Source organism: Syngnathus acus, chromosome 6, assembly GCF_901709675.1.
Source record: "Syngnathus acus chromosome 6, fSynAcu1.2, whole genome shotgun sequence".
Taxonomy (NCBI): Eukaryota; Metazoa; Chordata; class Actinopteri; order Syngnathiformes; family Syngnathidae; genus Syngnathus; species Syngnathus acus.
The window spans coordinates 8,764,174-8,783,028 of NC_051092.1; the positions used below are offsets into that span (position 1 = coordinate 8,764,174).

The following is an 18,855-nucleotide window of genomic DNA, read 5'->3' on the forward strand; positions in this document are numbered from 1 at the left end:
TGAAAACAGAAAATTACATTTTCGGCTGTTGTACCATCACAAGCTATGAGGGAGAAAAATGCTAGCTTCTCTAAGAGCTGATGGAAAAAATCAAATTGAACAAAAAATACGACATACATTTTTGCCATTCATGTGTTCACATTCTGATGTCGACCAACACAGATTAAATGTATGCATAGTCATGACTGACAAAGTTTTGGTGGGGTGCTGTGAAAGAGAAGATACTGTATGTACTGTATTTCTATTACAATTTATTTAGTGATTAAAGTATTTTTTGCAAACTCCATCAATATTCCTGTGCTGGCCCATGAAGGTATTACGCTGTTCTCTCAACATGCATGATTCTTCACAAGAAGCAGTGCTTAAAGGATTCCATGAAAGATAGTAAGATCTCCCAGAGAGGCACCCTTTAAGTTTCACTCTCTTTTGCTGACTGGGCTTAAACCCCACCATCTGACTATTGCCAGCAGATTTTCTAACGCATGATCCTTGGGAAAAGAAATACCCAAGTTCCAGGATACAAAATGTTTGTAAGAGGTAAAGAGGTGAGAAGATGAAGACAAAATAAGGCAGAGGGGATTCAAGAGTGTGTGCAAGAAGGGGGGAAGTTACATCACATGTCAGAGAAGGGTCAGGTGTAAATGGCATTTCCTCCAGTTTTTGAATGCCTTCAAAATGCCAGCTGCAGCATCACAGACAACCATGGGATGCTCTTCTGCACGCCATAGTCAAAGGTCAGCCCATTTGTCAGTTTCACTTCTTGTACATGAATGTGCTGAATCCACCATGCTTGCAAATGCCTGTCAAATGTAAAATAATCAAATCCCCTCCTTGCCTGGCTCAGGATACACCAAGCGTCTATTCCTTTCCGGTATGTTTTACAAAAAATCCTTTTGATCTTCAGCTAATTGTCAATCCTATCCCACCGTGTTGCATAAATGAAGAAGCAGATGCAATGTTAGTATTCAAAACAGTACTTCCACATATAGAACTTTCAGCTAACTGTCAACCCTGTCTCCACTGCCTGAGGCTCTGACTGCAGTGCCAGAGAACAGAGATGGTGTTGTCTGACTTATCTGGGTTCCTCATCTGACTGCTAAAGTGTCGCCTGTGACCCCAAGCAGACACTACCAAACTGTCACTTCCCTTCTCAGTCACTAACTTTGAAACTCAAAATCGTCAGTAAAATCATTTTAAAACTCATACTTTCAGATCAAACACACTTTTTTAATTCAAAGGCATCCTGCCTTTAAGAAGATAGTCTTTCCCTCCAGATACGTTTCAAGGAGAGGAAACTGAAATGTATGCCTTGTCAGCTTTGATTTATGAATACTTGTACAATTGCAGTTTGTTTGGTCAAGTGTGACACTATCCTACACCGTCCAAACACATGAAAAGGAGGTCTTGGTTTGCTTGCAAGGTAACTCTCAGGCATTCTGCTCAGCATATTTGCCGCTGAGGCAGCCCGGTAACATTTGCACAACTTGGCCAAATGGAGACCACCACAGATGCAGGTTTGACTAGCTGTGTTTGCAAATAATCACCAACATCTACATGGGAGGTTGAATACCCCACACTCAGACAGCAAGTAAGTAAATAAATAAATACGCTAGTTAATCCAATCTAATCCAATCCTGGTTGATCCAATTTACATAAAGGCAAATGAGTGTAAAATGTTATACCTTCTACACTACAGGAGGTTCCATTCCAGCCAGGTGGCCTGTACGACCGCATCCTCCTATTTGACTGCACTTCTCCATCTGTGCTACATTGGACTCGTAAATCCTACCCCAAGGCGGGAAAAAGGTCACGGTCCATTGGCAGTGGCTAACCCAATTTAAATTCAGTACCCAACATGCAATTGCCATTGTTTTGTATGTGTAAGCTAGAGCAGGAAAAGCCAAATGAAAGGCAAAAAGTCAATGAATGTTGGAACAACATATGGAGAGTATAGCAAATACATGACATGTAGGTTCATTATTTGAAATCACTGTAGATAGTTTGTCTATTCATCCAGGCATTCCTTCATGGGCTGTGTGCACAATAGCACATAGTCATGTGGTACAGAAAAGGGTCTTACCAAAACTGTTCCCACAAAGATGAAACAATAAAGGTGTGTTGTAATCATTATTTGTAACTAGGCATAATAAAAGGCAATATCACAATAATTGGCAAAGTGATGAAATCACGAAGTCATTTCTCTATATTTAGTGAATCAGTCAAGAGGCCAGCTGATCAACACACAGCATGTGTGCGTGTGTGTGCGTGCGTGTGTGATACACATCTGTATCCCAATACAGCGGGTGGCAAGGGTTCAACACCTCTGAACTGCATCTATGAGCCTTCTGACAGGCGAGTGAATTGTTTGTAGTGAAGCCCTCAACCGCACAATGCTTCATTCCCTGACAGTCTGATTCAGGCCTACAGAAGCCATTAGTCACTGTTCGCTTAACTGCAGCGGCTGTGCTGCCCCAATGATCCATAACATAAATAACCATGTTGCAAAGCATGAAAAGAGAAACAGAAAACCTGACAAAAAGTGTTTTTTTTTCATAACTACATGACTGAAAGGTGCTCACTGCCCATCTGTGTTCTTTCATGTTAATTCAATCCAACAATGAAATCTCATATAGAAGTAGAGGGTATAAACCGAGGCTCGATAAAGAATGGAATGGAGACTGCAAATAGCCTCTCATGATCTTGAAGCTGCAGTACCATCCTGGAGTTTGCATGGGTAATGCTAATGCACTTCTCATTCACAAAGACTTATCATAAGTACATAACTCAGATCCTCACCAAATGGGTAGAACTGATGCAGCACTAACTTTAACAGAGTTGATATAAAACCTTTATTTTTCTTTCTGATTATTTTTTAATGGCATACCATATTCTACGAAATACTCCCACAAATGTGGCCTACTGATTGCAAATGAGATTTATGCGCACACAGAAACCTAATCAATTAATTCATCCGATGTAATATTGCTATGTTGCACAAATTAGCACAAGAATGGCAATTCTTTTGAAAATAAAACCACAGGTAAGTCTAATTGCATACTTTTTAACGGGGGTCTATTCATTTATGATGAACATAGATGAATGGTATCCAATTGTCTCCCAATAGTCAAATAATAAAATCTAATATGACAATGATGCCACTGTGAGGAAATGGATGTGATTCTGAAAAAGTTTTACTTTATAAAAATAAAAAACATGTTAACCAATTGTCAGCATCAAGGTCATGGATGCTGAAACAAAGCCCCTGAGATGAGTAAACAAATTCAAATGACACATGTACGTACTTAACACAATGAGTATGGTAGATACTGATATTGTCACTGCCCTTTGTGTCACAGTGAAACAAAATCATCCGTGACCTTATCAAATAAAGTTGTGAACCTTTCTCCTGTTCCTTTTAATATGAACAGTGGCGGACAGGGAGGAGGCAGCAAACTCAATACTCAGACATCTCTTTTACCAACACTGCTGCATTTGTGATAAGAATCACTTCAGAAGAATGGATTTGTTAACAAGCACACATTTGCTTGCGTGGAAAAGCATGAATATATGCTTTGGAACACACACCCACAAAAAAGAACACATATGTTTTGAAGCTGTAAGGCAAAGTGAGGCTATTTTATTTTATTTAACTCCTCAAAATCAGTCAGAGGCTTCTGCTGGATTTAGTGAGAAGGTTACAATTAAGGAACTGTGCGCACACACTAGAGGAGAGAATACAGTAAATTTTTGTTTGTTTGTGAATGAACACTTACGCTCAGCCAATAAGCCAACAATACTTCTCAACAATCCGCATGTAAAAAGGACAGTTGAAGCAATTACTGTTACCAACAAATGCATTCATGTTGCACACCATGGTAAATGGAATAGTAATTTAGACACATAGCGATTTTCTCTGTCCAAAGCGCTTTACAAAGCCTCACATTTACCCATTTGTGCACACATTCATACACCAATGGGATACTGCTGCCATGCAAGGTGCGACTAGCCCCACTGGGAGCAAATAGGGTTCAGTGTCTTGCTCAAGGACACTTCGATATGGTCACCAAGGTTGAGGATCGAACCCACAATATTTAAATTGGGAGACAACCACCATGACATGACCTGGTAATTCAAACGGCAGTTTTGAAGTATCTAATGTGTAACATTCTAAAACTTATAAATCTTAAATTCAATTGCGCAGCAAATATATTGGCCTAATAATTCTTTCAATTGTTCAAGCTGATTAGTGCAAACTTAAATGAACAGAAATACTTTTACTGTGACATCGCTGTGAAATATTCCTTTGAAAAAATCTACCTGTGTGTGTCAATTTACAGTATTTTCAGACATTTGTGCCGATAATTTACTACCTTTGACGAGAGAGGTGATGTTAATACGAAGCAAACGTTAACATTTTGTTGTTTTCTGGTTGTTAGAGAGAGAGTGAGCATGTCACAGGTACTTACTGCACAGACTTTGAGGACTGGGACCTGAACTTGTTGAACTCGCCTGGAGCGGTCCACTCTGTTCCCAACTGCAAGAGACAAACCAAGACATAAGAATCTGAGCTGGTCGTCAATAACAAGGAAGGGAATATGACAAATGGAGGAAATATGGAGGGGCAGACTACAACTCAGTGGTGAGCAGGGAATACAGTAACAGTGTGGTAACCATCAATGATGCAGCTTTAGCATTGTGCTCTTTCAGCATCTCACGGGTTAAGGGTCACACTGTGATAGAAAATTTGAACGTGCATATGTACTAAAAAGACATGGCACCTGTCCTTGAAGGCCAGAATCAGTCACGTGACTATAAGTCACACAAGAATCTGATATTTGCAGTGATAGTGGTCAGTGGAGGTGGAAGGTGAATTAATAGTTAAAAAAGCAAAAGTCTGAACTCCACTATGGAGCAAAATAATTAAAAAGGAAGGCAGGACAGTAGGCTATGCCTCCTGGGAAATCTTTTGGGAGTAAAGCCATTCTTGATGCTTGATAAATGTTGTGTCCCCTTGGCATGTTTTTTTTTCTTTTTTTGCATTCGACAGAAAAATACTTTTGCTTATAATATATTATGAAAAATGGACTTTGCTAAGTTGTGAAGCCACTTTGAAAAAAATGGATGTACTACTATCCTGTCAAAGTAGAAAGGTGAACAGAGCTGCATTTGAGGGACTTGTTGTTTGTTTCCCCACATAAAGATGGTGGTGGAGTATTTGTGTTTAGTGTTGTGTGCATCTGCCACACAAATATTTTGGTGTAGAGTGCTGCTTTTATGAGTTAAAAAAATAATTTAGTTTTTTTGACTATTCATTTTTTTCACGCTCTGTTTCCACAAAACGGCTGTAGTTGCAATGCCAGCGCTTGTTCCCCAGTTGTCATAGTAACAAAAGCCGGACTCACCATTGGCCAGTTGTAGGTAGGGCCGAGCATACCGGTATAGTCGCTTGCATGAGACAGGGAACTTAAAACAGCCCCCTTTCCGCAAAAGAAGTGTGTGAACTTGTAAAGTATAATTTCATTCTCCATCCTCGAAGCATTTTTATGAAAACCATGTCACAGACATGTCATTTAAATACCTATAGCTAAAGCTGATTTGAGTAGTCACTGCAACATTTCAACCCTCTAAGGCTACTTTTAAGTTTTCACAAGGTTTTGATCAGCTCACATGTAGAAGTGACAACCGAAGAAAGTAGAGCATCAGAATTTCTTCTCAGGTTTTTGGCTTTGCAGGAATAATCCCTAAAAAAAGAACATGCTGATGGTTTCAAAAAAAGAAACACGGCACACCATACGCGCACGTTCAATAACTTTGACAAATCAAAACTGAATAAATCCAGAGCCTCAGCAGAACTTCCGTGAGGAGAAAGCTTAAGCTTTCACGCATCAAACAGTCCATGGGAATAAAAAAAATATACAACACAGTATCTTATTTTTATGTGCACGTCAATGAAAAATATCAGCGTGTCGGAGGTAGACGCTGAATGGGATTATTCAAATTTGATTGCACTTCTGATTCCTATTATTTGATAAGTGCAATGGTAACATAAAAATCATGATCACGTTTTAACATTAAGCAATAACGCTGAACATAAATCTGGTATCAAAGTCAAGGAACAACAACAACAACAACGTTAATTAGAGATAACAACAAAGTAGGTTTCTTGTGTTTACGACCAACTTTTTTCTGTCTCATCTGATTGTTATGCAGTTGATGTCATGTACATTTTATGTTCCTTGGCTGAAGATTTATGGGCTGGAAGTAATCAAGGTGGTACTCAAAGACGCACAGCTCATTAGTTGAGAAAAAGATTCAAAGGTTTGTGCCTATTTACATGCAAGAATGCATGATCTTTCTCTCACTATAATGAGTCACTACTTACAGAGAGCAGCCTGCTTACACAAGACTTGGCAGGAGCTGAATTAAAAGGTAAGCAGCCAGGAATAACGAGAGCAACAGACACACACATTCACATAATTCATAGAGATGAACACCCGTACAAGTATTTTTTGAGATTTGACCAATATTTTCATGTATAATATGCCTCTTAACACATACAAACTGTAATCCTTACTTTGCATAATTTGCATAGTCATCACACTTGTTGCTTGTATATTTTTTTAATATTAACAGTAATTACAGCTGTGAATAAAAAGCACCATGCATGTGCTGTATTGTTGAATTTAGTTTTTCATTTTCCTAAAAGATGATGCAATTTACAGTGAATATGTATGATCCTTACAAATATATTATCTTCAATAATAATCTGGATTTTATTCAACAAGCCACCCATCATGACAACTCCAATTTATTATTTCTTCAAATCCAAACATTGTCATCATCAGGGCATTAATAAATGTCATTTCGGGCCCAAAAAATATATTTACAATGAAGTGACACGTTAACATCATACCCCTGCGATATCATCATAAGAACTCTCAGCCAAATTGTGAGAGCATCAACAATTTCTGCCTCTATTTCAATTGACGATGTAAGATATTTTTGGAAGAGTTTGGAAGTGTAATTCTATCAGAGCTCCTTTTTAAGGATGCAGCACAGGCGTTCAATAAGGTTGAGGTCAGGGATGGCCACGCGTTGATTGAATGTTACACTGCCAAAGGTTGTTCTTATACAAAATACAATACAAAAAAATTATCACTTAGGAAAGCCCGGTGACATAATTAACACTCACTGTGCCATCTCACTTTCCATTATTCCAGTCCATAACATCTATTCAACACCTCCTTGCTGAAATAGCAGCTTTGTTGTGACCAGGGTTGGGAATAATGACATTTGAGCATAACGGTGTTCTTTTTTCTAATTACGGAATAATATGATGAAGTACTTTACACACCCTTACAAGACCGTTGCCGAAGCCATTTATAAACGTGGATGCTAATGACATTATCAAATAGACCAAACAGATATAGATGGATCGATACTTTATTGATCCCCGGGGGGAAATTCAATTGCCAGCAGTTAAATACATAAATAAATATTACGCGCATTGAAAATAAACAGGCATGAATGACATTATGCACTTGGCCAATTTAGTGCCAGCTAATACTAACTTTAGTGTGCATCCATTTGGTAGCACATGAACGCTACACATTAATAGCAATGCAACTCATCTCTCATGGACGGGCACAGGAAAAGGCACAAAAAAACCTCCCTTCGAACAAGAACCCCTTCAATGGGTCGTAAATCATTTAACAGCGCACCTTAACCTACGATCACAACTTGAAGAGCCCCCGCTCCTAAAATAATCTCAATGCAATTGAGTTTAACTCAAGAATGGTCTCTTGGAGAGAAAAAGGCAAAAATCTTGTATCGTGGAAGCTTTCAAATTCAAAATAGCTTGAGACCTTTCTGCATGATAAATGTAGAGTATTGACAAAGTGCTGACCTGAGGTGGTGGATCTGCTATTGCTGTCAATTGTCCTATTGATTTCATCACTCTTTCACCTCCGTGTTGAACATGCCCTCCAAACCACCACAGTACAAACTATAGTCCTCAAATGTATGCATGCATGCACACAAACTACAAAAATGTCTATTTCCCTTTTCAGTTCATATTAGATATGCATCCTTTTTCATTTAATGAACAAAAATAGAATTGTGTGTAACCAGTTGACAAGAACATTTTCATTAAAGCAGTCATTTTTAGAGTGTGTAGGAACAAAAGACACAATGCCTGCTGAAAGTCTGAGACCCTTTCTTCTCTACTGCGCACAAAAATGCAATTACTCTTGTTGGACAAAAAACATTATCTGCGGAATGACATACTCTGCAGTCTGGTACAAATGTAGCACATACTTAGACTGACTGGCCTCTCTGAGAAGATATTGGACTGGTATGGATATTTTCTTATGAGAACTAAAAGATGGTTATATCTTTGTTGGACAATGAATGTCCTTTTAGTGCCATTAAACATTCTGCCATATATCATTTCAATAAGACAGAAGACAAAGGTATGGTTTGAAGTGTGAGTTTGTGTTGTCTCCCCGTGCTAATCTGTGAAAAGTACTTGCACCAGTCACATTACACCTTCCACATTCTAACCAGAACCAATAAGGGATGTAGCATACAACTGAGAGAAACAGTAATGTTCATTCTAAATACAATCTATCACAGAGACTAGGGTCACGGGTGCGCTGGACCCTAAAATGGCAGTCTTTTGGCGAGAGGTGGGGTACGCCCTCAACTGGTCGACAGCCAACTCCAGGCACATGTTGACAAAAAAAAAACATTCATGCGGTGTAGGGTCTTTAATTAACCAAGCATGTATGTTTTGGAAATGTAGGAGGAATCCAGAATAGCCGGAGAGAACCAACTCAGGCACATGGAAAACATGCAAATTCCACCAATGGATTTGAAACCATAAACTGTGAACTGTGAGGCTTATGTGCTAGCCAGTCAGTCACCATGCAGCCCAAAGAGATATCCATCCATTTTCTGTACCGCTTAGTCCCCACGGGGGTCGCGGGTGTGCTGGAGCCTATCCCAGCGCCATCGGGCAGTAGACGGGGGACACCCTGAACCGGTTGCCAGCCAATCGCAGGGCACACAGAGACAAACAACACTCACACCTAGGGACAATTTGGAGTGCTCAATCAGCCTACCAAGCATGTTTTTGGGATGTGGGAGGAAACCGGAGTGCCCGGAGAAAACCCACGCGGGCCCGGGGAGAACATGCAAACTCCACACAGGGAGGGCCGGAGGTGGAATTGAACCCGCACCCTCCTAACTGTGAGGCGGACGTGCTACCCAGTGCCCCACCGAGCCGCCTCCCAAAGAGATATGGTTTTCACAATCCATCCATCCATTATCTGGACCAATTGTCCCCACGGGGGTCACGGGCGTGCTGGAGCCTATCCCGTCCGTCATCGGGCAGTACGCGGGGGACACCCTGAACAAGTTGCCAGCCATGTGATAGTGTTGAACTATTGTTATTGTTATTATATCATCTTGTTAAATTGATAACTTGTTAATTATCTTTAGGTAAAAGATGGAGGCTGTCGCATTTATGTGTACAGTATGTACAATTTGAATGGAATATTTATTTGAAACCAAATGATTCATTGAGGGTAGATTGCCATTTGATAGATTGCCATTTGAGGTCAAAGGGATAACAATTTAAAGTAATGTTTGAAGGTGCAGTAAAGGGGATACATTTTCCTTTATATAAATGACAGAAAAGAATTTGAGATTGCACACTTGGAGAAAATGCCTCAAATCAATCAAAGCATAACAAGAAAACTTCTTGCAAGACCTCTACCTGCTCTTCTATACAAGAAAGGAAGATGTGTGACAAAATGAGGACAGGAGTTAGATACCTGTGTGGAAGGCGACGTCTCGAGAGACAATGGGTGCGACAGCCTCTATCAAAATGAATGATTCATAGCTGCAGCTCCCCTAACATTAGCTCCACCACATTTCTCCACTGTTAAATGTCACATCAATATTCACAACTGGCTAATTAATCTCATCTTCCAAGGAACCTGGTGACATGTCACATCTTGTTGGAATGCAGATGATTCCATAGCTGGACCTTTGCTCTCTTGCTCATCACTCCTATTGTGACTGCATTTACATGTGACGATGAGAATGTATTTGGTCAAGGTAGGCAAACATTCAGAGGTTGCTGGATGCAAATTGTGGGACGAAAACCAATTCGTCAGGAGGGAACTTGCCTTGGAGGTTAGTCATTTGACACGAGGTGACTATTAGATGAGTTCGGACGAACAAGGTTAAGATGGCCTGTTTCCTCCCTGTTTATTGTGTATGCTCGAACACTGACAAAAGAACAGATGATATTCCATATGCATGGCCCATGTTCAATCAAACTGCAGCTGCTGGAGCTCCATGAATTCAGAAATCTCTAGGAGTGCTGTCTTTTCCTTAGAATCAAATGCATTAGAGGATTCGCTTAAGAGAAAATAACGGATGCAAATGATGAATGGACGCTTTAACATGGTCATCGCATTCATCTGCTGATGACACAGCATAGGAAAGTGGAGTTAAGTATTAACATTGTCGCAGGATGAGTGGGGATCAAACACAGGCGACTACCCAACCGGCTGATCCAAGTCGGCCATCAACAACTCATGTTTTGCTAACTGATTGAGATGTTGATCTGAAGACGGTGTGACATTTGATTGCTTACCTGTCCTACATAGACCAGGAGCCTGGAGTTCAGGGGACTTTCATCCGGACTCAGCCAGAACTCAGAATTATCATCAGATGAGACGGAAAACTGGAAATCCGCTGAAAAGAATAAAAAAGTGATACAAGCATGGTGGAGGAATGTTAATCTTGAAAGACACTTTTTCAGCTAGCAGCAGGCCATTAACATATTGAAGGAATTGTAATATCATAATAGAACATTGGATTGTGACAGGGATTTCAGAACAAAAAGTGCTACCCACTTTAAAACGGCGACGTTTGTGTGCCTCTTTCGAACTATAAAGATCACTATAAAGATCACAATCATGCATCCAACAAACTAGCCCACTTTGTGTATGATATCCGTTGACGTGAATGGGTTCCCTTTTCGGCAATCTGAGGAAAAATGTTTCGAAGACATACTTTGAAAAATGACTATAGCGTTGTCAAAAAATTAAGTGTACTGATCCGAACTTTGCCAGTTGCATTGAAGAGGTAAATGCTGTAAACATGGACAGAAGCTTGAATTATGACCATAACTAACATGAGTGTGAGAGCTTTCAAATAAATATTCCAGCTAAAACAAAATCAGTATTGCAGCAAGAATATCAGATAATAAGCCAATCTTTACTATTTGTATGAACCCTGATGAAAAATAAACATTAGCTATGTGTGCACATCGTTCATTGAGATACGGCTTTTATAGAGCACTGCAGTGTTTTATTATGTAGCCAGTACATAAAGCACTACCAAACCTAATTTTTAACACTTACATTAGGATTTTATTTCATTTAGCACGAGTTGAAAGAATCTTGTCTTAATATAATGGTTAGTATACAGTAATCCAAAAAAATGACATCACACTCAATGTCAGATTAGTACCTCTCTTTCTATATCAAAGAGCAATATAGGCTTTTTATATAGTTATGCTACATTATAACATACTACATACAACATATAACAAACATACTTCTATTCAGCTTTGTCCACTCTGCCTCACTGAGGCACTTGGTCTAGAGTCCTAAGGTGGAAAGCTTTGACCACTAAAGGGAAATGTGCTTTCGGCAGTTTGCAAACATATTTTATTAAGGCTGCGTTAGACCTATATATAATCACATCAATATAATCTCCAGTAGTGGCTGTGCTTGTATGATCACATGATGAGTTAAGGAAATGTGCAGGCAACTGCACGTAGTTGTTTTCTTCGAAGTGTTGTGCAAACAGGATATATCATCGGTCAGGCGAGAGCGGGACAGACGTGCAGCTGGCGAGAACATCTCGAGATAGATGAGAAACGAGAATAACACCCCTGTCCTTGTGGTCGGGTGTCGCGAGAAAAACCCAACCACCAGAACAGTTGCACTCAGCCATAACATCCAGTGGGGAGGAGACGGCCATCGACCAATCATCACACAATGTTTTACATGTTTTGAATATTCATATTGTGTTTCTTTATAACTGGGCAACCCGGAAGAATGTGTTGTCTCTTGATGGTCACAAGAACACACGAGTTTTAGTGTGAGGGACCCGGGACCCAGGCGCCTGTATTAGCTTGCTTTGTCAGGAATAAACAATTGGTAAATTCGGTCTGATTGATCTACTGGTCTTCTCTTGGACAGAACGAACTCGCAAAATTGTTAGGTGCGCCAGTGTGTGGATTAGGACATAGCAACTCATGTGTTAAGTGTTGATCGCAATTTGGAGTCCGATCAATAACTAGAATCCGTAACCTAACACCACACAAGACCAAAAATGATGTAATTCATAGTTTGATATTTAGCAACTCATCTACTAGGGTTCTGAGGCTTCTCTGTTGCCTTAGTAACAACAGTAGAGCTGGGCTTTCAGGACACTACAGAGAGATTCCATTCAGAGGGCTCTATAGTGGTGATCCCGAATCATACGACGTTTGAGCGATGCGGGGGTGTTCTATATTATTTTGAAGGACACTCGCTAATAAGATGAACTGGTTACCATCACGATAAGGGTGAAGAAATCCAAAAATTCTCAGGCCATAATTCTTCCACTTCGGAGCCACGGCCAGTTTCTTCAAAGTCGTTCTTGTCTGCAGCATGAAGCAAAAATTGAAACGAAATCATGAACAGTTCTGTGCGTGAACTCGAAATGTTTTGGTGCTAAACTCCTTCCATCAGCAGGGAGTGTCCAGGCTGAGCTAAGAAGTGAAGTGATGAGTCCTACATAGGACGAAGTGGAGCACTCAGGGCCAAAGACCAAATTCTAATGTAATAAATTCGGAGACTGTGTTCACACCAAGTTTCCCGTTATTTTAACAAACTGTATGTTCATCAGAACTTTCTTTTTTTTGTCATTCAGGCATCCAGTATTTGTTGTTCAATCCAGTTTAAGCATCAACACCATCCTACACGAGTGTTTAAACGATATGCATAGAGAAAAAAATGCCTGCCTATTAATAAGTGAAAATGTTCTATTTAACATTGCAGGGTAGGATAGAGTAGTAGCATAGCAAAATTATACCAAGCTTTAGCTATGTTGCACATCCTACACTGATAAGTGATGGAATCTGCTGCTGGCAGCCTGCAGCAAATGCCATGAGTTTTACTCTCCGCAAATGGGAATCCCAAGGCCATAAAATGAAATCCTTTCGTTCACAGCTTGAAGTATACTTCTACTTACATGAGGGTAGAGGGGGAAGTGCAGGTTCTTTCTGAGTTGGGCTACAGAGGAGCCACACCAGTCCTCAAAAACATGGAGGTTGGCTTGGCCCTTATACTGCAACAAAACATCACACAGAAAGAACTGTTACTGTTGACGGTAACGAGTGAATGTTCGATAAATTGGTAAAATTAAAGGTCCATAAAATCTGCCCCATTGATTCTAACTGGAAAAAAATCTGAGTAACGTGCTATATCAGCCATGGAACATGACAAGAATATGACCTCTGTCTCGGATTTGATTTTTTTGCAAGAATTTAGCCTAGCTTATGAGATCTTGATCATTTTCATCCAAAAAGTGTTTCATGGTGTTGTAGTCAAACTCTCAACATTCCTTGTTTACCCAAACTCATCCAAGCAGGCCTCTATGGAGCTTTTGACACGGTGAACACAAAAGTACTTTCCTCAAACGAGTTCAACGACAGATTAATTAGAAGGTACATCCCAATATTTTTGCACAAGCTGTGTGTTGATCGAATGGATCTTTGTGACTCCCCACCACAGACGAAAAATACATAAATAGCCAAGTATATTGCTCATATGATCCAAATGAGAGAATGTTGCATATCTGCAGCGTCTTGGGATAGCATGAACTGAGAATATCCAGCAATTAGTCAAAGCCCATCCCCTGACCATACTGTGACATTTGTCTGCAATAAACAGGGAGCACACAGGACACAATGAGGACAAATGACATAATTCCTTTTTATGGTCTTCGATGGATTAGTTTACACACGCACACGCGCACACTCACACACACACCCTACATGTACAGCTAACAAATCACATAAAGATTGTGTTGTACTGGTTGAATAACTTTAAATTTGATTTGAGACAAATGTAATTTAAGTTTTGGCGAACATAACTAGTCCTTAATGACAACATTGATATTTTATCAGTGGCGTATAAAATTGTAAAACACAGGAGGAAGAAATACTTTGCAATAATCTATATTTTCTGACAAACCTACACAGAGCATATGTTAGGAAACGAGTGTATAAAAATGATTCACTCGCTGTGAAGGGATGATTTCCCAGTCAGAATAATTAGAATCCACTTTCTTGATGCGCTTACTACTGGAACAGCCAGGTAAAATTTGCACAACTATTTTGAGGAACAAATATTTTTGTTCAATTCAGACACAATTGTTCTTAATATTGTGTTGCAAACTTTGTGTCTATCACAATTATAAAATTAGGAGACCATGAGGGTCGACAGATATGAAAGTGAGGCGTCAGAAAGGTCTCATGTTTGAGTAGGAGTCTATTGCAGTGAGTCGAAGTGAGACAGAGGTTAGCGGGCTTTAGCAGACAGAATGCTGCCCTGGGTAAATGAGCCTTGTTAGCAGATTTCTGGAGGGTTCCAAGGCTTAGCCCCCTGCTTACAACTCTTTTTGTTCAACAGGCACCATTAAAAGTCAATGATTACACGCACAGTGTGGAGAGGCCATGGGTTGTAAACTTTCTTGGAGGGGGTGATGGCTAATTGGTGAACGGGATACATGTTCAATTCCAACAATTTGAAAACTATTAGGGGTGTAAACAAAAAATGATATTTCAATTGGAAAATCAGTTTTGATTTGAAAGACATGAGTGGATCGAATCAGACAGAATCCAAATATTCCACTTTGAAATATATTGAGGTATGTACCATAATGTCTTTCAATTGAGACATATACATTTGAAAGGAATCGAGCATTTAACCTCAACTTTAACATTTTTTTCACTCAGGCATGGTATATAAACACTCAATTAACCAATGCAAATTTCAAGTACAGGTACATTGTAAGATATGAGAAAAAGTATGGCCATATTGTATATTAATTTCTTTATTCGCAAACAAAGTACATACGCGGAAAATGCACTGAAACTAAAATGTCGAACATCAATATTGCATATCAGTGCTTGTCTTATATGGCAACACATTGTAGCTATGACTGACATTAAGTGAGATAGGAGCAGAGGCTGGCAGTTAATCCCATCTGTTGAATAAATGGCATGAAACCACAAACAAGCACAATGATAAAGCACAGGAACGATCGCACGATAGTGTTTCAAATAAAATAGTGTCCTCCTTCATTTGTCTTGGCGTATCTCCCTGTGAGCTGCTGCGCAAAATCTCCACTCTCTCCTACCCATCTGGCTGCAATAGCACAAATCACACAAATCAGACATTTGCTCTCCTCCGAGCCTGGTGTAGCTTGCTGCATTCACACTGGCAGCAAACACTGACAAATGGTCGTTCAGCGCACCCACTGACGAGGACTCGCGCCAGCTGACACTCTGAATCCCATTTGGATCAAGGAAGCGAGACATGATGTTCCTGGCAAAAAGTACATCGGGATAAAAACAATAGCACTCAGCGTAAAGCCCACAGGGCGCCTTGTATCATGTGCTGCAGTTTTACAGAGTTTGTTGAAATTTGAATGATCAAATTGTGTGATTCCCTCTGCGACCATGCCGGGGCTGTTTTGTAAACGCTCAGATTTGACCCTTACCACTGATGCCTGTCTTTCTTTTACAGTGAAAAATCAATGAAGATAATGACAGTCGGACAATGTATGGCAAGAAAGAAGCACAAACTATGTTGGACTGTTTAACAATGAGACAAGAATCAGATATAGCAGACAGTGATCAAATGATTTACATCGCAACCTCATGAACTTCTGAAATGGTTTTTTTAATAAGCTGCCATCTGCTCAGTGATTACGTCTATTTTGACAAGGATTTTTGACTTGAAGAAGATGACGATGACATTGCTCCATCTATAAATGGACCCACTGCAGTAAGGACAAAAATCCTCCTTTAAATCAGGTGTTTATTTTCTTCCAGTTTTTGGAAAGATGCGAGACAGACAAGTAGAAGAATACAAAAACGATTGTCATTGCCGCCTCTAGTTTTCTGCTTTAGTCACACTTGTATGTTGAGTAGCACCTCATGCTTTGCAGCTTTATGCAGTGTTATTACATCCATAAAAACATGAGTGGGCTTGCTGAACAGCAAAAAGGCTTCTTCCATCTAATCTTTGTATGCCAAATTAGACTGCATTGGGATTGAGAACAAGTGCTAATACGTGATCGTCATTATTCAATAGTTACACGGCATTTAGCCTGATGGTTTATTCTTAACTCGTTAATAAATACAAATATAAAAATGACAAAAAATGGCTGAACAAGAAACCAACATAAGCGACTAGAACTAATTTTGTGCACTTTTTCACCAGAATAAAGTCACAAGTTTTAATTTGATACAATACTATGTCCTGCAGACTATTCGAAATCCATTTATTATTAGGCCTTCTTATGTTGTCATATAGGATCCCAGTGAAAGTGCAATTAACAATGTCTTCCATTTAGTGGTGAATTGTGATGTTCCAACTTAAAACTATGAGGAAATGAAAAAATGGGGTGATCTTTTTTAAATTTTAGATTTCTTTAGCTAGTTATTTTTTACTCTGTGTGGGCCGACCCGCACGTGGTCCACGGGCCCACAGTTGCCCCTCCATGCTCTAGAGTCCCCTTCCTCGGTTGGGGTCCTAGGCATGCCTGTGGCGTTAACATTCAACTCCAATGGATGAGTTCACCACTTGTGGACATCAAGTCCCACACCAGAGGTCATCAATATGCTTTTTAAAACAGAATTTATGCTCGTGTGTCATTACAGTAATGTCAGCATCTGTGCACGAATGCCTTATTTGGTAATAGCTATGCAAGTGTGCATGTGGCTTGTATGTCGGCCTCTGCGTGCCTGTGTGACCTCTGTCAGCCTGTGACAGCTGGCATATGGCCCCACTTTACCTCCACCATCCAGAGTACGCCTCTGACAGCGACAGCTTGGTGGCCCTTCGGACCACTGCTATTTTGGCTGTGCACCAGCAAAACAAGTTAGTGTCAGTAATTAAGACAGATAGTGAGCTGAGAGACCAGAGGAAGATCTGCTGTGCTCCAAAACGTCTGACAGTAAACACGGGAAAGAGAGGAAAATTTACAGGGATTCATCGACTATTTGTTTCTAGTCTTCTGAGGAATGCTGTCCCCAAACTCCGATAGAAATAAAATACTGTTGTGCTATTCAGCCAACTAGTATACAGCATAAACTGTACCTATAAAATCTATAAAAACATGTAATTATTTTTTTTTAAACACAATATGTTCATAAACTGCATTCATCATACATACTGTAGCATGCAGCTACTAAAAAAGGCTAAGGATAACGGCAGTAATGCTGTGTCGAAGTACTTTGAATCTACGTACATTTATGACTAATACAGATTGAAGCAAGAAAACTTTGCTTCTCATTTGGCGGCTTGTTCATCATCTTCCGTACTAAACACTGCATGGTTAGGGAGAGCAGTATATATTGAAAACAAAAACTGACAGCCAAAAGAAATAAACAAGTGCATACAGTAAAAAGTAAAACAGAAGCAAACATTCTGCTAGTGTTGCAGGAATAAGGTCCAGAATCTCTATCGAATGGCGCCTTGACTGTATTTTTCCATGGGTCTGTCACTTTTAAATTGGAAGCCGGAGTGTCAGCATTATGTCCAGTTTTTGTCTAGATGAGGGTGTGTGCTTGAGAGCAGATCTGAATCCCAATCCGGATGCTTTGATTTAAAAAATGTGAAGACTGCATTACATTCACCTTGGGGCTCACTGAAAATTTCAAATTTTGTGAGTTTACAAGAAGCTCCGAATGAACAGGGGCATGATGTTTCGAATCAGGAAAATACAGATAAAATCTGCCATAAAAGCCAAGTTCTCCCCATGCCTCTCATTTTGTCTGTTCTACACAAGAGAGGCTGAGCGGGCCAGTTTGCACCTTTCTCTCAGGTGCTGTTTATAAAGACAGAGCAGCCAGCAGCTCAGGTTTGCATTACGTGTGTTGAATTCAGTTCTTTGCATAAACATCTCCTGGAACGTGCAAGATATTGCCATAAGAAACTTTATAGAGCAAAATTAGTATGTGGGTCGAGCACTGTACTGAATCCACTGCGAATGAGAGTTATTTGGCAAACTGTCTAAGCCTGGCACAAAAAGATTAAGCTTGTTTCCTCAACTGCTTAGAAGACTCACATTGTCTGTTCACAAACAAAGCAAATATTGGATTATCATGCGCCACAGACATGCCTTTTGTTGACATTCTACTTCCCTCAGCTGGGACATTGTGAAGCGGGAACCATAACGATGAATGTTTGGACTGAAAAAAAAATTAATAGCTCTCAGGACACTTCACGTAATTTTGTTCCATTAAAACATGTTACATTTTGCAATTCCATGCTTGGCTGTCAGATGTAACAATTACATTTAAATATAAAATTGGAAAACAGAAGATTGCTCTTTATTGTACAGTAAAGTAGCTGTGACGCTGATGCGGAATTAAAGCATTTCAAATGCAGAATAACTGCATAAATAAAGGCCTCGTGTTTGGCTCGGAAAAACAAACAACCATCAGCATATTTTCTATACCGTTTTTGCTCACAACAATATCCCTCAAAATAA

General features: G+C 39.8%; 1 protein-coding gene across 1 annotated transcript in view; it reads right to left on the bottom strand.

Annotated features, from left to right (window-relative positions):
* b4galnt4a (beta-1,4-N-acetyl-galactosaminyl transferase 4a) overlaps nt 1–18,855 on the bottom strand; it is a 91,500-nt gene that overhangs the window by 15,335 nt on the left and 57,310 nt on the right. Inside the window, exons 4-7 of the mRNA XM_037254287.1 lie at nt 13,321–13,416; nt 12,640–12,730; nt 10,667–10,767; nt 4,467–4,534 (exon numbers count right to left, since the gene is read on the bottom strand). Coding sequence (XP_037110182.1) covers nt 4,467–4,534; nt 10,667–10,767; nt 12,640–12,730; nt 13,321–13,416 — 356 coding nt within the window. The remainder of the gene's footprint in view (nt 1–4,466; nt 4,535–10,666; nt 10,768–12,639; nt 12,731–13,320; nt 13,417–18,855) is intronic.